Below are 24,053 nucleotides of genomic sequence, written 5' to 3' on the forward strand. Positions count from 1 at the left end.
CCGCTGGTGGAAGCGCGGGGCGTCCTCGGGCGGCACCCGCTCCAGCGAGTAGTCGTCCAGCCGCCGCGCCTTGGGGCCCAGCACGGAGGCCGAGCGCTTCATGGGGCTGGTGTCCGAGATGGTCTGGAGGGGACAGGCCCGGGCCCCGGTCAGCGGGGGCCCCGCGCGTCCGGCAGGGGCTGGGCCTGGCTTCCCGGCGTGGAGCCGGGGTCCCCTGTGTCCCCCGGCTCCAGGGCTGCACTTAGGGTCTGTTCTGGGGTCTCCCGGGCCCGTCCTGACGTCCCTCGTGCCGGAGGACCCCAAGCCCGGGACCCTGGCGGGCCAGGACGGACCGGCCCTGAGCTTCCCACGGCTCTGACCCCGGCCGCCTGCCCTAGCCTCGGGGACCCTGGGGGACGGCCAGCCGTAGTCCCCCACTTCCTACCCCCATCAGCTCTGCCATCCGTGGACAAGACGGGGACCCCCCTCTTTTCACCAAGGCTCAGCCAGGACAGGCTCTCCAGGGTCGGTGGCAGGTTTGAAACAGGAGCTTGGGGAACCAGGCCATCTCTTGGGGGGGCAAGGAGCCCCCTAGATTGGGGGCTCAGAGGAGGGAGAGGGGTGAGGGGTGACCCCCTGCCACACACACAACGTATGAGGAAGAGGAGGCTCCGTGGGGGGAAGGGTGTGGTCTACAAAGAAAAGCTGGGGGTGGGGGACAGTGAGGTGATGGGGGGCTGCCCAGGGGGTGGGGAGGAAGAGGGGCCGGGCTCGGCGCAGGCGCAGTACATACGCTGAGGTTATTCCCACGTGGCCGGCCCCTTCTCCTCTGTCCCAGCCCCAGATGGTGCACACAGAAAAACAGAAAGAAGGAAATAAATATAAAAGGAGGGAGCGGGAGGGAGGCGCATGGAGGAGGGGAAGAGAGAGAAGTTAAGAGTCGGAGGGTGGGTGATGGCACCCTGGGATCTGCTAGCTGTCCCCCCCAGGGGGGAAAAAACAACAGAGGAGACAGACAGGAGACACACGGACAGATGGCGGAGGCAGGAGACAGACAGATGGTACAGCAAGGCCCCTGGCTCCAGCCTCAAGCGATGCACCCACCCTGGCTCCAGCTGAGGCTCAAAGCCTTTTATTCTAATTTTTTCCTGGTCCTGGGGTTTGAACTCAGGGCCTGAGCGCTGGCCCTGAGCATCTGTGTTCCAGGCTGGCGTTCTACCACAGGAGCCGCAGCTCCACGTGGTGTTGTGGGGGGTGGTTCATTGGAGAGGAGTCTCAGCTGCCGCAGCTGGCTTTGAACCTCATTCCTCAGATCTCACCTTCCTGCGTGGCTAGGGTTACAGGCTCCTCCCCTCGCCCCAGGGGGCGGCCTGCGGCCGACACAGCGGGTCCCAGCCCAGTCCTGAGACCAGCAGCTCAGCCAGCCACATGCACCGGCGCCCGCGGGCAGCCTTGCTCCAGCCAGGCACAGCACAGCCTCCACTTCGTGCAGACACCGCCAGGGCCACGCGCCAAGCGCTCGCAGCCAGACATGCCACCCCTGCACCCCCTGCGTGGCCTTCAGCCTTCGCTCCTTGGGGTGATGGTGCAGGAGGGATCATTTGCCCCGCAGCTGGGTTAAAGCAGACACACACACAATCACACACATACACACACACAAATCTGCACACACACACCCCACCCTCTAGAGAGGAAATGCAAGGCCCAAACCCAGCCTGGACTCTTTCTGCAGTGTGGACCCATGTATACGTGCAAGCCTGCACAGAGCACCTGTGTCTACAAAGCACGCATGCACACACCCGCTGTATGTCATGTGCAGCAGGTGCACACTTCCATGTGTGTACATAAGCGTGCGTGTTACATGCCTGTGTGATGGGGATAAAAACCAGGGTCTTTCACATGCTAAGCACACGCTTTACCTCTGAGCTACACCTCTAACCCTGTAGTGGTGTTTTTTGTTTTGTTTTACATTTCCTTTCCCGGGACTTGAACTCAGGGCCTGGGCACTGTCCTTGAGCTTCTTTTGCTCAAGGCTAGGCCTCTACCACCTGAGCCACAGCAGTACTTCCAGCTTTTTCTGAGTAGTCTTCCCTGCCTGGGCTGGCTTTGAACTGTGGTCCTCCAATCTGAGTAGCTAGGATTACAGGTGTGAGCCACAGCACCTGTAATCCTAGTTCAGGTTCTATGGTTTTCTCTTTTTTTGAGGGGGGGGGCAGTCTTGGGCACGGAATTCAGTGCCTAGGTGCTGTCCCTGAGCTTCTTTTGTTGTTGTTGTTGGTCGTGGGGCTTGAACTCTGGGTCTGAGCTCTGTCCCTCAGCTCTTCAGCTCAAGGCTAGCGCTCTACCACTTGGGCTACAGCACCACTTCCAGTTTTCTGGTGGTTTATTGGTTTATTGTTTTGTTTTCTTTTGGCCAGTCATGGGGCCTGAACTCTGGTGTCCCACCTCTTCAGCTCAAGGCTAGTGCTCTACCACTCAAGCCATAGCACCACTTCTGGCTTTTTCTGCTTATAGTGCCACTTCTGGCTTTTTCTGCTTATGTGGTGCTGAAGAATCAAACCCAGGCCTCATGCATGCAAGGCAAGTGCTCTACCACTGAGCCACCTTCCCAGCCCTGGAGATAAGAGTTTTAAGGACTTTCCTGCCTGGGCTGGCTTTGAATCGCGATCCTCAGATCTCAGCCTCCTGAGTAGCTAGGATTACAGGTGTGAGGCACCGGTGCCCAGCTTGAGCTTTTGTTTTGGTAGGTTATGGGGCTTGAACTCTGGGCCTGCGTGCTGTCCCTCAGCTCTTCAGCTCAAAGATGAGCACTCTACCACTTTGAGCCACAGCACCACTTCCAGTTTTCTGGTTGTTCATTGGAGATAAGAGTCTCACAAACCTTGCTTGGGCTGGCTTTGAACTGTGATCCTCAGATCTCAGCCTCCTGAGTAGCTGGGATTACATATATGAGCCACCAGCGCAGGCCTGAGCTTTTTTTGCTCTCGGATAGCAGGCTTTTTGGTGGTTAATCAGAGTTGAGTCTCCCGGGCTTTCCTGACTGGGTTGGATTAGAAAGTAATCCTCAGATCTCAACCTCTTTTTTCTCCCTCCTTCCCTCCTTCCTTCTTTTTTTTTTTTTTTTCAGATCCTGGGGCTTGAACTCGGCCTGGGTGCTGTCCCTGAGCTCAAGGCTAGCGCTCTAGTAGGTGACAGGCATGAGCTATGGGTGCCTGGCCTGTATGTGTGCACGCCTGTGCGTGTGGAACGAGGCCTTTTCTGCTCACGGGTGCCCCACCACTCAAGCCATGTCTTCAGTTCTAGGTTTTTGTTGGTTAATTGGAAATAAGAGTCTAGCATATTTTTCTGTCTGGATAGTTTCAAACCTCAAATCTTTGATTCCAGCCCCCTGAGTAGCTAGGATTATAGGCATGAGCAACTGGTGCCTAGACTTTCTGTGGCGGCACTGTGGATTTAGGACCCTTTATAGGCAGGGATTGTACCGCTTGAGCATATCTCCAGCCCTTTCTCTTTTCAGGTTTTGGGAACTGTCTTAGATTTAAAAAAAAAAAAAAAAAAAAAACCTCAAATCTAGAACTCTACCACTTGGTGAGCTGGGAAGGTGGCTTTAGTGGTAGAATGCTTGCCTAGCATGCATGAAGCCCAAGGTTCAATTCCTCACCACATACACAGAAAAAGTGGCACTGTGGCTCAGGTGGTAGAGCACTAGCCTTGGGCAAAAGAAGCCCAGGGACAGTGCCCAGGCCCTGAGTTCAAGCCCCGGGACTGGCAAAAACCAAAAACTAAAAAAAAAAAAAAAAACAATCTCTACTACTTGAGCCGCAGCTCCAGTCTGGTTTTCGTTGGCTAATCAGAGATAAGATTTTTGTTGGTTAATTAGAGATAAGACTTTCCTGCCCTGGCTGGCTTCAAAATGTGATCCTGTTAGGAGAGTGGCTTGGGTTACAGGTGTGCGTCAGTGTCGCCCAGCAGTTGTCATACATGTTCTGATAGAGACTGCCCCCAGTGGCTTCTCACTGCCCCCCTTCCCCCATAGCGAGCGAGTCAAGGGAAGCCACCAAGTTCTGCCCAGGACACCCCTTCGCCTCTCTGGCTTTACTTGGGGAGGTCCAGGCCGCTGGGAGTGGGTGGTGGGTGTGGCCTGGAGTGGGTGTGGCCTGTGTACAGCCAGCCCTGAGTGCCCAAAGGAGAGATGCCTGGAGTGTGTGGGGGAGGGGAGGCCAGCGCCCCGACCTCTCCGGAGGTCCTGCCCCGCCCCAAAGTGGGCGTGGCGAGGAAAAGGGGAGGCAGGAGCCCCGCCCCTCCCGGATGGGCGTGGCTGGCGCGGGCGGGGCGGCGAAAGCCCTCACCTGGTTCTCGGCGGGGAGGCGGGGCATGGAGGCGGCGCGGGCCTGGCCCTCCATGGGGAGGTAGTGCTCGCCGTCCGAGTAGCCTTCCGTGCACATTTCACGCATCTCCACCGACTGCGGGCCAAGAGGATGGCACGCGTGAGCCCCGGGGGCCGCGGCCCAGGCCGCGGGGGGGGGGCGGGCGCGTGGCGGGAGGGGCCTGCGCGGGGGGCCGCCGCACCTGCGAGTTGGGCTGGGCGCTGGGCCCGTCGGCGGGGGGCCCTCGCTCCGGGCTCCACGTGCCCGTCTTCTGGAACATCTCCTGGGCCCGCTGCGTCACCCACGACGGGCTCTCCTTCATGCCGCCTTCGTGAGCCATCCTGCGTGGGGGACGGAGGCCGGCATGGCGAGGGGCGCGGGGGGCACCCACACCCACACCCCTTCTCCTGGCCCAGGGACACTCACAAGCCTCCGCCCGGGTCCAGCTGGGTAGCGGGGAGGGCGTTCTGGCCGGGCCCCCCCTCCTGCGTCGGGGACGGGGGCTCCATGCGCTGGAACATGAGCGGCGTCCGGTTCTGGGGAGACAGTGAGCCGGGGGTGTGTAAGACGGCCGAGCGCCGGGCCTCCCCGGGGGTCGCGCGTGCGCGCGCGTGTCCCCGGCAAGGCTGGCGCTCTACCACTTTTTGGGGTGGTTCATGGGAGCGAAGTCTCACGGACTTTCCTGGCCGGGATGGATTCCACCCGCGACGCCCCAGGATCCGCGCTCAGCCTCCGGACCTTCCCGGAATTGGCCACGCCCCTGATGCTGGCAGGTCGCCATGGTAACAGCCCCCCCCCCCATCTCAGATCAGGCCTCGAGTACCTGCTCCTCCCGCATGGCTTGGAGCCGCTTGGCCTTGCTCTGGCGGTAGTATTCCATGATCATCATGGCAGCGTAGATTTTCCCCACCGTCAGATCCGTGGCTGTGGGGCACAGAGTCGGCTTACCAGGGCCCCCCTTCCTCTCCCCTCTCCCCCCATCCTTGCCACCTCCCTGGCGCGCTTTTCCCCCTTGCGTGTGGCCGGCTCTTACACTTGTGTGGAGTCACCAGGAGGTCCAGCGTCTTCTGTGATAGGTTGGGCCAAATGGCCATCATCTCCTTCCGCAACTCCGCGTCCATCTGCTGCTTGTCGGCTCCACCTGCGATGGGGGTTCGGGCAGAGCTGACCGGGGCCTCGGAGTCCACACCTCCCGGCTACCTGACCGCCCCAACTGTGCGCCGCAAATCTCACTCACCACCTGCGTGGCTTGGGCTACGCTACCCCCTGCCTCAGTTTCCCCATCTGTGAAATGTGATGACAACAGCAGGACCTGTTTGGTGATCGGCGTGGCGAAGGCTCAGGCGGCCAGGGATGGGATCTCCTTCACAGGATGTGGGGACATCCTGTGGGGTTAAATGTCACTGCCCCCTCCTGAGCTCCCCCTGCGTATTCAGACAAGCTCTGCAGCTGGTTGCTGAGACTCCCACCTGTCATCCCAGCTACTCAGGAGGCTGAGATCTGAGGATCCTGGTTCAAAGCCAGCCCGGGCAGGAAAATCCATGAGACTCAGCTCCAATAAACTACCAAACAATCTGGGAAGTGGAGATGTAGCTCAAATGGTAGAGTGCTAGCCTTGAGCAAAAAGAAGATCAAGGACAGTGCCCAGGCCCTGAGTTCAAGCCCAGGATCAGTACAAAAATAAATAAATACAAGTGGAAACTTAATTTGACTATGGGGTTTAGAGGTGAGGCCTTTGGGAGGTGACTAGGGTTTTGGTGGAGGTGGGTTTGGTGGTCACATATGTAATCCCAGCAACTGGAGAGGTTGAGGCAGGGGGATCAAGAGTTCCAGGTAAAGCTGGGTGCAGGTGGCTCACGCCTGTCATCCTAGCTACTCAGGAGGCTGAGATCTGAGGATCTCTCAGTTCAAGGCCAGCCTGGGCAGGAAAGTCCATGAGACTCTTATCGCCAATGAACCACTAGAAAACCAGAAGTGGCACTGTAGCTCAAGCGGTACAGTGCTTACGTTGAACTGAAGAGCTGAGGGACAGTGACCAGGCCCAGAGTTCAAGCCCCATGACAGACCAAAAATAAGACAAAACAAAACAAAAAAAAGGTCTAGGTAAGCCTGGGCTTCATAGTGAGAAACTGTCTCAAAGTAAGAAACAAAAACTGATACCAAGATATAGTCCCATGATTGGGTCCTTTATAAGAAGGAGAGAGACCAGCTCGGCATGGTGAAGTATGCCTGTAATCCCAGCTACTAAGGGGGAGGAGGCAGGAAGATCACACATTCCAGGCCAGTCCCCACCACACAGACTCTGTCTCAAGAACAAAACAGAAGCTAGGCGCAGGTGGATCACGCCTGTCATCCTAGCTACTCAGGAGGCTGAGATCTGAGGATCGTGGTTCAAAGCCAGCCTGGGCAGGAAAGTCCATGAGACTTAGCTCCAATGAACCACTAAAAAGTAGGAAGGTTCAAGTGGTAGAGAACTAGCCTTCAGCAAAAGCAGCTCAGGACCAACAGTGTTTCTCCCCCCACCCCCCATCTCTCCCAGATGGGAAGGGAGGAGGGAAGAGGGTCGTGGCTTTCGGCTTTGGGATCAGCACATCCAGTCATCAGCAAGTCATTGGGATGAACAGAGCCTCAGCAAACCTTTATCAGTCAGAGCCATACCACGGAGAGCCTGCTGAGGCTTTGTGACAACACCTGAGTCTGTATTTTTTTGGGGGGGGAGCGATCCTGTAGCGGCCTCAGTTTCTTTTTGCACAAGGCTAACGCTCTACCACTTGTTCCGCAGCTCCACTTCTGGGTTATTTTTGGTTGTAGGACTTGAACTCTGGGCCTGGGCGCTGTCCCTGCGCTCTACCACCTGGGCCACAGCGCCGCTTCCGGTTTCCTGGTGGTTCATTGGAGATGTTTCACGGACTTTGCTGCCCCGGCTGGCTTTGAACCGTGATCCTCAGATCTCAGCCTCCGGAGTAGCTAGGATGACAGGCGTGAGCCCCAACGCCCGGCTGGGCCTTGTTTGGTATACCTTCTTGGTGATACATCCAAACCTGGGAGCAGAGGCTCTTCCAGGCTAGTATGTGTGTGCGCATGCGCGTGCACGGTGCTGGGGATGGAACCCAGGGCCTGGGCAGGCCGAAAACTCTCCCACGGGGCCTCCACCTTTGAATTTAGCCACGCCCCACGGCGGGTGTCCCGCCCTCCCAGCACGTTTCCCCGTAATACACCCAGCAGATGGCGCCCGTGAGCACCCGAGTCAGGACTCCACACCCAGGCTCCGGAGGCGCTGCCATCTCTGCCTCGATTTCCCCTCTCCTCCCTGGCTCCTGTCCTGTCCTCTCTGTTGCTCCCAGGAGCCCGGTGTGACCCCCGCCTCCGTGCCTCTGCAGCGACCGAGGCGCCGGCCCCGTGCTGTGCGGCCTGGCGGCCTCCCGACCTCGTTTACGCCGCCGTGCGCCCCCCCCCCCCCCCTGTGTGTGGAGCGATATCTGGCACGCATGCGCAAGGCGCTCCCTGAGGGCGTGGGGGGGGGCTGAAGGAAGAGGGGGGCGGTAGGTCCCTGGTTCCCGGGCGGCGGGGGCCCTTCGGCTGCCCTCCGCCTCCGCTCGCCATCCTTACCCTTGGCGATCTTTATGTCCAGGGCCGTGCGGATCAGCGCCATGAGGGTGGAGTTAAAGTGGACCGTGTTGTCGTCGGCCACGGGCAGATCCATCCGTAGGAGCCTCTACAGGAAACCGGGGTGAGGGCGGTCACTCCGGGGCCCCTGCTTGGGTCCCCCCAGAAGCCACCCCATCCCTCACCCCAGAAAACCCGCAGGAAGAACTCTGGAGACTCGGCGCGGGCGCTCCGTGGGTGTCTGACCCAAGGCCGGACGGAGCCCTGGGCCTTCCCAGGCTGGCCTCGAACTTGGCCGGAAGCGCAGGCTGGCCTGGATCTCAGCGCTTACGAGGTCCAGCCCCCCCCCGCCCCCCGCAGTCGTGGGGCCTGAACTCTGGGCCTGGGCGCTGTCCCGCAGCCCTGGACGAGCGCTCTACCACCTGAGCCCCAGCGCCACTTCCGGCTTTCTGGTGGTTCATTGGGGATCAGAGTCTCTCAGATGTTCTGGCCGGGCTGGCTTTGAACCGCGATCCTCAGATCTCAGCCTCCTGAGTAGCTAGGATGACAGGCGGGAGCCACCGGCCCCGGTTTTTTGTTTTTGACCCCCACATTCTAGACGTTCCCTCTCCTCCCCTCCCCCGCGCCCTGCCCCAGAGTTCTTCCCGAAGGGTCGCAAACTTTTGTGACTCCGAAGAGAAGGAACACGAGGCAGATTCAAGCAGCGGGTGGCAAACAGCCCCAGGCAGCGGATTCCCAGGCCGGCGGCAGGGCAGGCTCCCCGTCCCGCCCCGGCCCCGGGCAGCCCGGCCCGGGCGGACGGGGTGGCAGGGGCGGCAGGCAGGCAGGCGGCGCCCGCCGCGGACACACGTGCAGCAGCCGGGCGCGCACACACACAGCACAGACAGGGCGCGTGCAGACAGCATCTGGAGACTCATTCATAGCTCCGTGGGAGGTGTCTGGGGTGTGGCCGGATCGGGGGTCTCGGTGCCCGGGCGGGGAGAGGGGGGCGGCCATCCCTGCCACTCAGGGGCGAGGCGAGTCCCTGCGTCCCGGGCCGGGGCTCGGCGCCCCGCGCTGGTTTGGCACGGATGTTTGGGGGGGGCTGGGACAAGTTTGGGGTTCACGAGGGGATCCACACGGGTGAGACAGATGGGAGGGGGGGGTCAGGGCAGATCCAGAGGGATAGGAAGCGGGGCCGAGGCCGGAGAGGGGGGGGTCACGCCGACGAGGGGGCCGGTTTCTTGGGTCAGGGCGGGTCCCCATCTCGGAAGTGGGGGTGTCCGCGTTGCTCAGGGCGGCTCTCCCTCGGGTTTTCCAGCAGATGTGCTCCGTGGAAAAGAGGGGGAGTGGAGCCGTGGACACAGCCTTCCGGGCGGAGGCCAGGGGAGGGGGGCGAGGAAGCTGGGGGCCGGGGGACACAGGTGCAGAGAGGTGGAGGGGGGACCGACGCGGACAGACGGGAGGACAGGGAAGCCCCAGGGGTGGGGGGTGGGGAGACGGGACCACAGGCTAATTTGGGGGTCTCTTAAATAAAAAGGCCATTCCTGAACTTCTCCAGGAGGAGTGGAGGGGGACAGAGCGTCTGTCCGCGGGCACCGGGGGGTCCCCCGGACAGAGGTCCCGAGGGAGGTCGGGCAGACCCCTCGTTCCGTCAGCAGCATGCAGCCCCCGCCCCCGCGGCCGCGGCCTGGGCCCCCGGCCCACTCTGAAACAAAGGACAGGCATGTTGGGGTGTCTGGGGGGAGGTGTCAGATCCCCCCAAGTCCCTAAGTCAGAGAGCAGCTTCAGGTGTGCGGGCGGGTGGCGGCCTGGGAGCTGTGAGGGGCGCAGAGACGCCGTGGCGCCTCCTCTGGAGGCCTATGGGGTCCAATTTGGCTCGTGGGGATGTGGGGGGCGGCTCCCCTCCTCCTCCCCCCCGCGTGTTGGCCATAATGGAGTCTCAAAACGCGTAGACACTCATCAGGAGAGGACGGACACAGTGTGCAGAGTCGAGGGGGTCATGAGCCAGTTACTCGAGGAGAACAAGGAAAAAAAGAAAGAAAGAAATCAATGAAGAAGGAGGAGGAGGAAGAAAACGCTGGAAAAAAAGAAAAGAGGCTGGAACGGTTGTTCTGAGCACTGGAAAAAAAAAAAGAATAAAAACCATCTCAGTGCTTGGAGATCTGGGTGGTGAAGATAAACTACCTTGTAAGCCATTCTGGCCGGACATTTCTTCCCCAGACCCAAGGGCGGAGACATGTGTCTTAACATCTGATACATGTCCGGGTAAGACAGGCGGCCCCTGGGAGCACCAGACACAAAACCGAAACACAAGAACCGGTGGGGTGGGGGGGGGGGGGGGGTGGGGTGGGGACGAAGGGGGGGGAGAAAAGGGGAAGTGGGGAAGAAACGGGAAAAAAAGGAAAAACACATATACACCAAAAAATAAACCACAAAACCCAACATCAAAATAATAATAATAAAGAAAACCAAACCACACAATTGGCCAAAGTAGAGAAAGAGGCAGGGAATGATAAAATAGATATTCCAAATAAACAGAAGAGAGGAGGAAGGGGGGAAAAATGGAAGAAAAGGTCATTAAAAATGATCATTGTATTGCTCCAGAGTGTGAAAGAGAAAAGAGAGCGGTGTATTCAGATTTGGCAGTTTGGGGGTGTCCGTCTGGCTGAGGCTGGTCTCTGAGGGGAACCGGGGAGCCAGGATGGGGAGAGAGGAGGGCTGGGGCTTTTGCGGGGTGAGGAGAGTGAAGGTGATGGTGTGTGTTTGGGGGGTGGCAGGCAATGCAAAATTACCACCTTTCCCCCACAGGGGAGCTATCTGATCTGGGGGGCCCTGGATGGGCTTTAGCTAAGAGCAAGCAGAAATGGCTGGGGGGGGGGCAGGGAAATAATGCTCCATGCTTGGCTGAGCCTATGTGATTGCATTCTTTCAGCTAAGAGACTTGGCTAGTTTATAATGCAAGAGAAAGATGGCGCTGTTGTCCTTCTTCAGTTTTCTATGTATATATATATATGAAATATATATATTGTTGAACCCCAAGCCACGCTCATTCCATGGAGAGGCAGCAGGTCTCTGGAAAAATCACCTTGCAAGCAACTCTATGAGGGCATTTCTTGCCTAAGCCGAGAGGGGGCGCTATTACTCGTAATAAACTGTACATATCCTTATAATGAATCCGCCCGCTGAAAGGAGAAGAGACCCAGTTAGAGGAGCTCTGGGGGGGCCCTGCCATGACACCAGCTCCCCACAGAGCACAGCCAGGCAGCCAGGAAGAGGCAGGGGTCGCCTCCTGGGGTGAAGAATGGCGTGACAGAGACTCAGGACAGGGACCAGAGGCATCCGCCCCACGAGCACCCGGAGATCCCCCCACACCAGGGAAAGGGTGGTGCTGAGGGTTCCGGACTGGGGAGGGGGCTCTCTCCAGGCCCCTCCCTCACCATCTACCCCGGCTACAGGGGGCGAGGGGGGACACAAGGGGGAACCGGGGTTGAAGGGCCAGCACCTCCCCGCTGTGACCTAGGATTAAAAGAGGGAAGAGTTAAAAGGAGCCCCAGGCAAAGGAACCCCAGCCATGGCTCTCCCCAGCTGCCCCGGCTCCTGCTGGGCCTGCCCGGGTTTGTGGGAATGCAAGGGTAGGACCCCTCCCGTCATGTGGACAGGCTCAGGCTCCCGGGAGAAGGGGGTGCTGGTGTCCATGTGTGTGGGGGGAGTCTCTGTGTCTCTTTTGGCGCCAGTCCTAGGGCTTGAACTCAGGGTCTGGGTGCTGTCCCTGAGCTTTTCGCTCAAGGCCATAGCTCTACCACTTTGAGCCACAGTACCACTTCGTTTTCTGTGGGTTAATGGGAGATTTGAGTCTCACAGACTTCCTGGGCTGGCTTTGAACCATCATCCTCAGACCTGAGCCTCCTGAGTAGTTAGGTTACAGGTGTCAGTCACAGTGCCCAGCAGAGTGTGTGTGTGTGTGTATGTGTAGGTGGGGGTGTCTTTTCATGGCTGGAACCTCACAGGGCCCTTGAAGGCCTGTTGTTTTTCTTGGGGGGACGTTTTCAGGCTCGACACTGAGCTTTGGAAAGATCTGCTACATACCCCAGGCTGGCTTAGAACTTGTGATCCTCCTCCTCAGCCTCTTGAATGCTGGAATTACAGGCGTGTGCCTTCATGCCTGGCCCTCCTGTTTTTTTTTCTTTTTTGGGGGGGGGGATGCAGTACTAGGGATTGAATCTCAGAGCTGTGTACGTGTTAGGCAGGTGCTCTACCGTTTGAAACATGTCTCCACTCCCTATTTCAATTTATTATCATTCTTATTGTTTTGTGCTTGTCCTGGAGCCAGAAAAGAGAATCTCTTGTGCTCACTTGGCTTTTTCTGCTCAAGGCTGGTGCTCTACCACTTGTGTCACAGCACTATTTCGGGAGATAAGAGTGGCACAGACTCTCCTGCCTGGGCTGGCTTCAAACCATGATCCTCAGATCTCAGCCTCCTGAGCAGCTAGGATGACAGGTGTGAGCCACCGGCGTTCACTTCCTTGGTCCTTCGTGAGGTGGGGCTGTGTTTTATGCCCAGTACTGCGTGGGCTGTTCGGGGTCCCCGGGGTTGACAGGTGTACCCTTCTGCACTCAAACACTGGCTAGCCTTGAACCTCAGTCCCCCAGTCTCTTCCTCCCAAGAAGCCAGGATTAAAGGCGTGAGCCACGGTGACTAGCATCTATTTCATTTTTTTTTTGTCAGTCGTGGGTCTTGATCTCTGGGCCTGGGGGCTGTCCCTCAGCATCTCAGCTCAAGGCGAGCACTCTACCACTTGAGCCACAGCGCCACTTGCGGCTTTTTCTGCTTATGTGGTGCTGAGGAATGGAACCCAGGGCCTTATGCATGCAAGGCAAGTGCTCTACCGCTGAGCCGCCTTCCCAGCATCTATTCTAAGCTTTGCCCTGGCTCCCCTCTCATCTTGTGGCCCAGCTCTGTGACAGGGCTCCCACCCTTGCCTCCCTCCTTTCCTGTGGGGGGAGGCCGGGGGCTTGGGCAGGGAGGGCTCCCACGGGTGCTCAGCCTAAGGTGTATCAGGGAGTCCCCATTCCTCCCATCTCACTCCTGGACTAGCCGGCGTGGCCCGTCCGGGAGGTGGGCAGGTGGTGGGCAGGGCAGGGGAGATGGCACCTTACCAGGCGGCGGGGTCGTACTCGGCCCACACCCGCACGTACTCGTCCAGATGGTGCGGCCCCAGGATGGAGGAGTCACGGGTGAGGTACTCAAAATTGTCCATGATGACAGCCACAAAGAGATTCAGCATCTGCGGGGCCCAGGGAGGCCCAGAGAAAGCGGAATGGGGGAGGGGAGAGAGAGGGGAGAGGTGGGGGAGGAAGGGAGGGCCGGATGGGGGCGGATGATGAAAGGGGTGACACTGATCAAGATGCGCTGTATTCATCTTTGGGGAATGGCAAATCCTTTGAGCAACTACTCAAAAGATGATGATAATAATAATAATATAAAGGAAGCTGGGCACTGGTGCCTGTCATCCTAGCTACTCAGGAGGCTGAGATCTGAGGATCGCAGTTCAAAGCCAGCCTGGGCAGGAACATTTGTGACCTTTGTTTTTGATTGGTCATGGGGCTTGAACTCTGGGCCTGGGCGCTGTCCCCTCAGCTCTTCAGCTCAAGGCTAGTGCTCTACCACTTGAGCCACAGCACCACTTCTGGTTTTCTGGTGGTTCTTTAGAGATCACAGTCTCAAGGTCTTTCCTGCGCCTAGGCTGGCTTTGAACTGTGATCCTCAGATCTCAGCCTCCTGAGTGGCTAGGATGACAGGCGTGAGCCACTGGTGCCTGGCTAGGAGAAAGTCTTTGCCACCAGTCACATCCTAGAAAAGTCCACTCCTGTGGAGTTGGAGCTCTGGGGTTAGAACCATTTGTCTCTCTCCTCCCGCATGTCCCCTCCATGGCCAAAGACTCACCAGAAAGGAACAGAGGAAGATGAAGGAAACAAAATAAAAATAAGCAAATTCATTGCCGCAATCAGCCGTGAGGATGCCGGAGTTCCTGTCGCATGGCTTCCCACTGAGACAGGACAGCATGATATTGTGCCAGGCCTCGCCGGTGGCGCTCCTGCAGACCAGGGTGGGGGAGGGGCATCAGGGACCCAGACACTCATGCTCTGAGGTTGGCAAGGTGTGAGTTCGAGTCCCAGGTTGATCATCCCACTTTCCCTAGGAGCTCAGACAGGGGAATTCTCATCCATCTTGTGTGAAGACCAGGGAGCATTAAACATGCCAACATAGCCGGGTACCGGTGGCTCATACCCGTCATCCTAGCTATTCAGGGAGGCGGAGATCTGAGGATCTTGGTTCAAAGCCAACCTGGACAGAAAAGTCCTTGAGACTTTCCACTTGTCTGAGTGTCTGACCTTCTGTGGACATGCTGTCAAAAGCCAGGAGTCCCTGTTATCTCTGTGACCCCTGCCATCCTAGATCTGTTATCAAAACTGCCTGCCTCACTACTTCCTTGTTCCCCCATCTTTGGCTGATTCCTGCTGCCGCCCCCACCCCCAACTCCTTTAAGATAATCTCAGGCGCTGGTAGCTCACACTTGGCTGAGATCTGAGGGTCTCGGTTCAAAATCAGCCTGAGCAGGAAAGTCTGTGAAACTCTTATCTCGAATAAAATTTCCCCCAGCCAGTCTGAATGTATAAACAGGGGCTGGGCCATGTTCTTGGGTTTAATTCTTCATCCTCTGGAGGTTCTGATTTTTTTTTTTTTGGGTCCGGTCATAGGGCCTGAACTCTGGGCCTGGGCGCTGTCCCTCAGCTCTTCAGCTCAAGGCTAGCGCTCTACCACTTGAGCCACAGCGCCACTTCTGGCTTTTTTTTCTTTTTGCTTATGTGGTGCTGAGGAATCGAACCCAGGGCCTCAGGCATGCAAGGCAAGCGCTCTACCACTGAGCCACCTTCCCAGCCCCTTATTACTTATTTAATATGAAACTTATTAACTATGAGGCATTTCTTCATCGGTTGCTCTGGAAGCCACATGAGCCCTCAGCACGCCCGGCCCCCCTTCCCCCCCAATAGACTTTCCTGCTCTGGCTGGCTTCAATCTGCGATCCTCAGATCTCATCCTCCTGAGGACTACAGGCGTGAGCACCTGACTCAACCATTTTGGAATGTACAACCCAGCAGCGTTAAGTAGGCTGGTATTGCTCTGCAGCCACCACACCCCTCCGCCCTGGATCATTTTCCTCGGCCCAGACAGAAGTTCCGTCCCCATCCCACAGCGAGTCCCAGGCGGCCTCCTTCAGCCCAGCGCCCGCCTTCCCACTTCCGGTCTCAGGCTTCAACCGCTCGAAGCGCCGTCAGGCGAGCGCCCCAGCCGCGCGTGTCCTTTTCTCTGCTTTCCCTCTCCAGGCCTGCGGTCACTCCACCCCGGCCTCCCGCAGCCTCGGCCGCCTCCCGGGGCGCCGCCGAGGAGAACGCCCTCCGCCCGTGGCCTGGACAGGCCCACGCCACCCGCGGCGTGTGCCCAACCCCACCGGAAGTGACGGATGACGCCTGGGTGCTGGACGAGGCGCGGTGCAAACCCGCCGGAAGAGAAAGGCGAGGCCACGCCCAGACCGGAAGAGATGCTGCCAAGCCTCGCCCAATCAGAAGGGAAGGATGTGGGCGGGCGCTCTCCCAACCGGAAGAGGCTAGCGAGGCCCCGCCCAGACGACGCCACGCCCTACCGCAAGCCCGCCCCTTCCTCACCGGAAGAGAAGCATAAGGGCCTGGAAGAAGGTCCGGAAGTTGTTGTGCTCGGTGATCTGGAAGTCGTCCTCGTCACTGTCCTCGTCCTCCATGTCGATGCCGATGTTGCCAAACACCTGGGGAATCGGAGGGTGGTAATGGGGCGGGGAGGCAGCCAGCCACAGCCCTGGGGGCTCCAGGGGACCCCGGATGAACAATGGCTGCCTCCGGGCCCCCGGGCAGCTCTGGGCAGCTGGGGCGCTCAGGACCCACCTGCATCCCGATGATGGCGTAGATGAAGAAAAGCATGGCGATCAGCAGGCAGACATAGGGCAGGGCCTGGCGGGGAGAGCAGCCGGTGAGGCGGCGCGGAGCCCCCGGAGCCTCGGGGATCCCGGGCCTGGGGGGGACGCCACCCCCCGCACGCCGCAGCGCCCTCACCTTGAAGGACTGCACGAAGGTCCAGAGGAGGATGCGGATGGTGTAGCCCTGCCGCAGGAGCTTGATGAGCCGCGCGGCCCGGAAGAGGCGGAGGAAGCTCAGGTTGATGAAGTTATTCTGGGGAGACGGAGGAAAGCAGGGTGACTCTCCACCCGCCCCGAGCGGCTGAGAGCTGTCACCACTCACAGAGGCCCCCTACACGAAGCCAACCGACAAGAAAAAATAAAAACAACGACAAAGCAAGCCAGACCCGCCCCGCCCCCAAAATAAGGAGGGAGAGGAGAGAGAGCACTATTAATGCAATGGTGCAGAGGAAAAGAAACAAAAAGCAACTCAGGAAAAAGCAAAAAGAAGAAAAACCAGGGGAAGAGTGGATGGGAGGAGGGGAGGAGAGGTACCAACTCAAAAAGTCAACCCCCCACTCACAAAAATAAAAGGGAAGGAAGGAGGGAGGGAACGGGGTGGGGACAAAGAAATAATCAAAGAACAAGGAAAAGAAAATAGGATCTGAACCATCCAATCAGAAATTCAAACCAAACCAAACCAAAATAAAATCACCAAAATAAAGTCGAGATGGCTTTTATTTCTCCCAACAACCAAATGCACTGAGACGAGAGGACACAAGCAGGTTCAAGGTGCGGGGGGAGGGGGGCTGGGGGGGGACACCCATCACAGGTGAACGATGCACAGATGCAGCACACACGCACGCGCGCGCGCACACACGCACACACACACACCCACGCGCGCGCGCGGGGCAGGCCGAGGTGGACACATGCGCTTCTTTCTCCGAGGGCATGTTACGCTCCCGGGCCAGAAATGCATCTGTCATGTGGGACTCAGCGGGCACCCTGCCCTGCCCTGGCCGAGCTGCCCACCCGCTCCGGCCCGCCCTGACCTCACCCCACGGGGCCAAGAGGAGCAGGGGGCTGGGAGCCAATGGGGCGAAAAGGGTCAAAGCATCTTTTCTTACCCCCTTGGCGAGCGGGGATGGGGAGGACGGGAGGGAGCTGGGGCTGTTCGGCTGCAGGGCCAGTCCTCGCTGATCGGAGAAGATGCATTTGGGCCCTGTTCCCCCCTCTCTCAGGGATGGCTTCTCAGCTTCTGGGGCTGGGTGCAGTGGCCTGCGGGAAGCAGGAAGGACTGAGCTCCCAAGGGGGGGGTGTCTGGGGGTCTTGGGGAGGGGCTGTCTGTCTGGTCCACCCAGGGGTGGGTGCTGGGGGTGGGGAGGGAGGTGGGGCCGTCCCTGCCCCCAGGACCTCCCTGAGTGGCTCTCGTCTCTCTTCAATCCTCCCCGTCCCCTCTTCCTCATCTAGGCCCTGCCTCGATTTCCTTCCTCCCACCCAAGCTAGAAGTGGAGCAGGTGGCCAGTTGGGAAAACAGTGGGGCAAGGCCCATGGGTCTCCTCCCTCCTCTCCCCCCGCCCCGGGGGGGGGTTTGAGGGGACACTGTGGAGGGGTTGAGAGGCTCAAAGTCACACATGGACCCACTTTGGTCAATAGAGCAAGTGCCTGGACCTGAGCAGTGGTTTTTCCTTGTGCTATCTTGGGATTGAACCCAGGGATATCTGTGTGGTAGTCCAATTACTTGAATCACACCACCAGCTCCTAAAAAAAGTTTTTGATGCTTGGTTGGTTGGTTTTTGGGATGCGGATCTTGCTCCCTCAGCTTGGGGTGGCCTTGAACCTGTCCTCCGCAGACCTCTGTTTCTCAGTGGTTGGGATTATAGCTAGGTAGGAAAATGCCTGGGTTTCTTTTCCTTCCTTCCTTCCTTCAGCCCTTCCCTTCCTTTCCTTTCCTTGTGATTTAAAAGAAAAATCAAATTTTACCCATGAATCTTAACTTTCTGCCCTCCAGTTTTCCAAAGCCTGCTGCCGCACTCCTGGTGTAGTGATGTGAGTGGCGGGCAGAGGCCTTTGGCTTTGACAGCCCTGCCCCTTCCCTGGCCAGTGCTTGGTAGCTGGAGACAGGGGTGCATGGGGTCTGCCCGCCATGTTTGGTTCTAGTTGGAGGGGTTTGTGAATTCCCTGGGAGCAAGACCTCAAGGCAAGACTCAGCTCAGCTCAGCCCAGCCCTCAGCCAGGGGAGCAAAGCCGTGTCCACTGCCTCAGACTTCCTGTTTCTTTCCTTTCCTTTCCCTGTCTCTGTCTTTATTTTTTTGGTGCTGGTCCTGGAGCTTAAACTCAGGGCCTTGGCTTCTTCCACTCAAACCTGGTGCTCTACCACTTGAACCACAGCTCCACTTCTAGCTTTTCGGTGGTTCATGGGAGATACAAAGCTCACTGCCCTCAGCCTCCTGGAGAGCTCAGATGACAGGCATGAGCCGCCTGGCCAGCCTTCCTGGCTTTCAATTTGGGGAGCAATTTATGTGGCATGGGGGAAGGGGGCCAGGGAGCCCTGCCCTGACCACCTGGGGTCCATCCACTGTGAGGGACCACCCCCACAGGCCCCTAAAACCCCACTTGGCAAAGTCAATCATCCTCTGTGCCCAGCTGCTGACCCCCCCTTCTGCCTGGGCCCCCCATCCCCTGCCCCGCTCCCTCCACTCCCGGGGAGCAAGCCATCCCTTCCTCGGGTGGATCATAACATGTGACTCGGGTAAAAGCATGCAGAGGCCCAGAGGCCCCGGAAGCAGCCTGGGGGTCCCCGGGCAGAGCCCCCCCATGCAAAAGCAGCAAGGGAACTGGCAGGGGGAGGCATGCAGGCTGCCCATCTAAGCCCTTGGGGGGAGGGGAAGGAAGAGACACAGGAGGGGGAGGGGGAGGGGCAGGGGCAGGGGCCGGGTGTGTGTGGGGAGGCTCGGGTCTGTGACCCATCTCCAGCAGCACTTCCAAGGGTCTCCTCCCCCTAGCTTCTGTTTTCCCATCAAGGACCTGTGATGCTCCGGGCTCTGGGCAGGACCCAGGCCTGGAGGAGGGGCCGGTGACCAGTCCTCTTGGCTCAGCCATCTGCACCCTCCGCTTGGTCTACGTCAGCCTCTCCTGCTCGTCCTGTGCTGCAGCCGCACCCCATGCGTTTCCAGCCCTCCACTCCGGGCTCGCTGCCCCACCACAGGCTTTGCACGAGGCTGGCGGGCCTCTCTGCTCAGGCCACAGCCTCCAGCCGACAGCGCTACCCCTTCAAGTGGATCCAGGGGTTATGGGTGTGGTGGCTGCCGCTGCCACTCCTTAGGCGGGGCTTCTGAGTCCCCCTAACTTCCCCCTGCTGGCTCACCGAGTCCCCCATATGGATGTCTGGTGGAGGACCTGTGTCCTGCCGGCAGGGAAGAGACCTGGTGTGCAGACACCAGCGGGGCAGTGAGGTGGGGAGCATATGGGAGGGGGTCCCCAAGAGGGGTTGTGAGGAAAGGGGCCAAGAATGGGGGACGTGAGAGAGGCGGCCGTGGGTGTGGGCGTCGGGCTGGCGTGGGGTGCCGGGGAGTGTGTGTGTGTGTGGCCTTGGTAGTACTAGCTCACTTAGGGCAGAGGAGGGAGGGGGAGTGGGGGAGACGGACAGACAGACGGGGGGGGGGGCAGGCGGGCTGTGGCTCCCCCCTCAGGAAGCTGGGGCGGCCCATGCGATGCGTCCACACTTAATGTAAGGCATTGACACTTCAGAAAGAAGAAAACACCAACCGGATTCTAGATGCGGATGTTGAAGATGGAGGGGCGGGCGGGAGATTTGGGGAGGCCAATCAGCGTTTTTGTTTTTTTGTTTTGTTTTGTTTGTTTTAACGTTGATTTGGAAACCGGTGCCAAAAACCAACAACAACAACAAAAGCCCAGTGGGTTTCGGGCGATGGGATGGGAGTGGGGTGCGGCGGGGTGGCGGGGTGGGGTTGAGTCATTGGTATATGAACACAGAGCACGGCACGGATGAGCGAATGAGGTTCATAGTGCATTTTGATTGCATGAGGTTTTTTTTTTTGGTTTTTTTTTTTTCAGATGGAGTTGTGCCAACAACAGTTTAGAGAGCAGGCATGGAAGGAAGACAAGACAGAAACACAGTCATTATCGACCGCGCAGCCCGCCGTCACCCCCCCTTCCCGGCCTCTTACCTGGGAGGCAGACAGAGCCTATCCTCCCCACCGGGGCACCCCTGCCCCCCACTCCCCTCCTGAGGGCCAGGCCCAGTGGCACCATGAATATTTGTGGCAAAAGAACAATAGCAATAATAATAATAATAATGTTATTCTCAAAGCATGTCATATTGATCACTATTGAATTTTATGTCCGTCGTCTGTTGCAGGGCTTGAACTCATGGCCTGGGCGCTGCCCCTGAGCAATGTTTTGCTCAAGGCCAGTGCTCTACCATGTTGAGCCACAGTTCCACTTCTGGTTTTCTGGTGGCTCATTAGAGATAAGAGTCCCATGGACTTTCCTGCCCAGGGCTGGCTTTGAACGGCGATGCTCAGATCTCAGCCTCCTGAGTGGCTAGGATGACAGGCGTGAGCCACCAGCTGATTGCTATTTTTTTCTCCCCTGTGTACGTGTACACATGTGTAGGTCCTGGGGCTTGAACTGAGGGCCCTGGCGCTGTCCCTGAGCTTTTTTTGCTCAAGGCTGGTGCTCTACTACTTGAGCCACAGTGCCACTTCCTGTTTTTTGGTGGTTCCTTGGGAGATTTAAGAGTCTCACAGACTTCGCCCAGGCTGGCTTCAAACTTGGCTCCTCAGAGCTCTCCTGAGTAGCTGGGATTATAGGCGTGCACTTTGAACACCTAGCTGCTCCTGCCTGCTACAAAGAAGTGTGGGGAAATGTGTCCCTGGCTTCTGGGGAGAGGCCAGGCTGGGACACCCCAAGAAGATGCCAGCAGGCCGTTGGGACCAGCCTCGGCTTGGCCCTGTGAGCGGTGCCGCTCCGCGCGGCCCTTTTCCCATGTACGATTATTATGATCATTATTGTTATTGTTACTTTTCTTCTTTTTTGGTGCCAGGCCTTGTACAGCCACGCAGGTGCTCCACCACGGAGCAGCTTCTCCTCCTGGGGGGTCTCCCCCCCTCCCCACTGTCTCCCCTGGGTCCCCAAGTCAAGACTCCCTGGCAGTAGCCAAGGCCAGGGTGTGGGCAAGACCATGGGGCTCAGGGTTGTCTACAACCTGAGAACCCACCCCTCCCACCTCCCCATGCGCGAGCCGCGAGCCCCAGGGGTCCCCTGACACCCTGAGTGTCTTCCCCAGACCAGCCCCGGGGGGCCCAGGTCCCGAGCCCCCCGCCACCCCTCCCCAGACTGCACCAAGGCTGCAGAAACTCGTGCTGCCAGCTCCCAGGACGCACGCGTGCTCGCTGGCGACGCACACCGGTCGCTTGCTCATGACCCCGTGTGTGTGCAGCCTGCACGGCTTATTCCTCAGCCCCGTCACCCACTCCTGATGCCACCGTCGGGGGCAGGGCAGCCCCACATCTGGGTTTCGGGGCGCCCCCACCTCCCTCCTCGTCCCTGGGTTCTCCCGTCTACGGTCCCCAGCTAAGGGCGGCCTGAGCCAGCGGCGGCTGGGGGACCCCCCGGGTCTGCACCTCCTCCCCACCCCCATCTCTCCAGGCCCCAAGTTGCCCCAGAGAAAAACAGTCAGCTGGAGACTCACCCCAAACTCGGTGACCAGGATGTCCGTGATGCTGCCCAGAACAGTCACGAAGTCGAAGATGTTCCAGGCATCGCGGAAGTAATTCTAGAAGAGGGGGGACGCACAGGATGGATGGCAACGGCGGCCTCGGCGCCCCGCCGGCGCCCGCTTAGGCTTCGCGCGCGGTGGGGCCCCCTCCCAGGGAACCCCCAGACGCCTTCCATGTCTCGCCGGGCTCCAGGGCCCCGTCTCCCCTCCGTGGGGAAAGGGGGGCGGCCTCTGTCTTCCCAACATTCCCAAGGTGCCCAGGCATCACTGGGCAGGCAGAGACATCAAAGCTACTTACCTGTCTTGAGGCCAGGAACAGAGATACTGAGTTGGGCTTTGAAGTCGGGACTGTACTGTGTTTATAGGACATTTCACTAAACCACAGAATCTACACTCAGATCCCAGTTCAAGTAGCAACTGAGCTGTGTGGCTAGGGGCAACTGGCTTAACCTGTCTGTGCCAGTTTCCTGACAATAACAGACTGCAGAGTATGGGCAGTGTGTGCAGTCCCTGGCCACTCTCCAGAATCCTCTGAATTCTTTTTTTTTTTTTTTTGTGTCCGGTCGTGGGGCCTGAACTCTGGGCCTGGGTGCTGTCCCTCAGCTCTTCAGCTCAAGGCGAACACTCTACCACTTGAGCCACAGCGCCACTTCCAGCTTTTTTCTTTTTGCTTATGTGGTACTGAGGAATCGAACCCAGGGCCTCATGCATGCAAGGCAAGCACTCTACCACTGAGCCACCTTCCCAGCCCAGAATCCTCTGAATTCTATAGGATCCAGAACATTCCAGACAACAGTTACTCCATGAACCCCGAGTCTCTGAGTGATCAGGAGATAGAGAGCTCCTCTTCTGAGCTCGATAAACATATTTATTGATAAAAGCTACTGTGATGGTGGGGTTGTTTGTCACAGCAGCTCAACAGTGCTCTAAGCTGACTGATACATCCTCCCCTTCCCCGCAACCCAACCCTGGGCTGGGCCCTGGCTTGCGAGGAGGGACGCACAGATACAGCTGGATTGTTGGGAAAATAGCAACCAACCACAGCCCCCAGGGCCCTGGGACCCCCAGGCTTTCCTAACCCTCCCTACGCCATGAAGACGTAGCACTCTGCCTGGATCTAAAGGTCCTGCTTGGTAGCACCCTCCTGGGGGCAGGTCAGGACTTGGGGGCCTGGTCTCTGTCTTGGCTCCCTAAGCTTTCCCATCTCAATTAGAGGCCTTTTATCATTTGATCTCAGGACCCCTGAGAAGTAGCCCTTGATTGACAGGGATGACTTCCTCCTCCCAGACGGGTATGCTCTCTGCTGCCACCTGGTGGTCAACACTGGAGTTGCACCTTGAGCTCATGGGCTTGGGAGGGGGGAAGCAGAGTTGTGGGGGGCGGGGGTGCTGGCCCTGTCCCGGCTCCATGTCCCCTGCTGTGGGCTCTGCTTCTGAGAAATTCAAAATGGACACAACCCTCTAAGCTGTTCACCATGGACCTCAAGCTCCAGAACTAAAAGGCTCTCCTGTCTATTGCCTAACGGGACATAAGGATCTGGGGGCTTATCTAAAACAGCAAGGGAGATTCAGGGCAGATTCCTGCAGGACTGGCAGGGGTGAGGAGACAAAGCCTCGGTTCTGGGCAGAAGAATTCACCCAGTGGGCAACTGGCTCCCATGGAAAGAACTGCAGGGCCCAGAGCCTCTAAACCCCCAGGGTAGGATGAGCGAAGGGATTGGTAAAGGAAGGCGCTGGCGGCTCACACCACGCCGGTCATCCTAGCTACTCAGGAGGCTGAGATCTGACGATGGCAGTGTGAAACCAGCCTGGGCAGGAAAGTCCGTGAGACTCTCACCTTCAGTTAACCACCAGACAAGAAGAGGAGCTCTGCCTCAAGTGGTAGAAAGCCAGCCTTGAGGGGGGAAAAAAAAAAAAAAACACACCCAGGGATACAACCCAGGCAGTGTGTTTGAGCCCCAGGACCAGCAGAAAATAATATTTTGCCAGGTGCTGGTGGCTCATGCCCATAATCATAACTGCTCAAGAGGCTAAGATCTGGGAGTTATGGCTCAAGGCTAGCCAGACAAATCTGTGACACCCATTTGAGGCCACACATCAAAGACCTAACTTCTTTGCACACTTTTTCTTTTTTTCCATATGGGTCCTTTGGTTTGAATTCGGGGCCTGGGTACTGTCCCTGAGCTTCTTTTGATCAAGGCTAGTGCTCTACCTCTTGAGCCATAGCTCCATTTCCTGCTCCTTTTGAGTAGTTTATTAGAGATAAGAGTCACACAGATTTTCTGCCTGGGCTGGCTTCGAACCTCGATCCTCAGATCTCAGCCTCCTGAGTAGCTAGGATGACAGGTGTGAGCTACTAGCACCTGGCTCTTTGAGTGTGTGTGTGTGT

The 24,053-nt window shown here is 58.3% G+C and overlaps 1 protein-coding gene across 1 annotated transcript in view; it reads right to left on the bottom strand.

Moving 5' to 3' along the window:
- Positions 1-24,053, bottom strand: part of Cacna1a (calcium channel, voltage-dependent, P/Q type, alpha 1A subunit) — a 155,787-nt gene that overhangs the window by 16,433 nt on the left and 115,301 nt on the right. Inside the window, exons 32-46 of the mRNA XM_013034189.1 lie at positions 21,639-21,722; positions 16,080-16,196; positions 15,912-15,977; positions 15,660-15,775; positions 13,879-14,029; positions 13,092-13,219; positions 10,119-10,215; positions 7,956-8,061; positions 5,380-5,487; positions 5,170-5,270; positions 4,773-4,882; positions 4,549-4,687; positions 4,329-4,442; positions 773-808; positions 5-123 (exon numbers count right to left, since the gene is read on the bottom strand). Coding sequence (XP_012889643.1) covers positions 5-123; positions 773-808; positions 4,329-4,442; positions 4,549-4,687; positions 4,773-4,882; positions 5,170-5,270; positions 5,380-5,487; positions 7,956-8,061; positions 10,119-10,215; positions 13,092-13,219; positions 13,879-14,029; positions 15,660-15,775; positions 15,912-15,977; positions 16,080-16,196; positions 21,639-21,722 — 1,592 coding nt within the window. The remainder of the gene's footprint in view (positions 1-4; positions 124-772; positions 809-4,328; positions 4,443-4,548; positions 4,688-4,772; positions 4,883-5,169; positions 5,271-5,379; positions 5,488-7,955; positions 8,062-10,118; positions 10,216-13,091; positions 13,220-13,878; positions 14,030-15,659; positions 15,776-15,911; positions 15,978-16,079; positions 16,197-21,638; positions 21,723-24,053) is intronic.

The sequence above is a fragment of the Dipodomys ordii genome, unplaced genomic scaffold (genome assembly GCF_000151885.1).
Source record: "Dipodomys ordii isolate 6190 unplaced genomic scaffold, Dord_2.0 Scaffold184, whole genome shotgun sequence".
NCBI lineage: Eukaryota > Metazoa > Chordata > Mammalia > Rodentia > Heteromyidae > Dipodomys > Dipodomys ordii.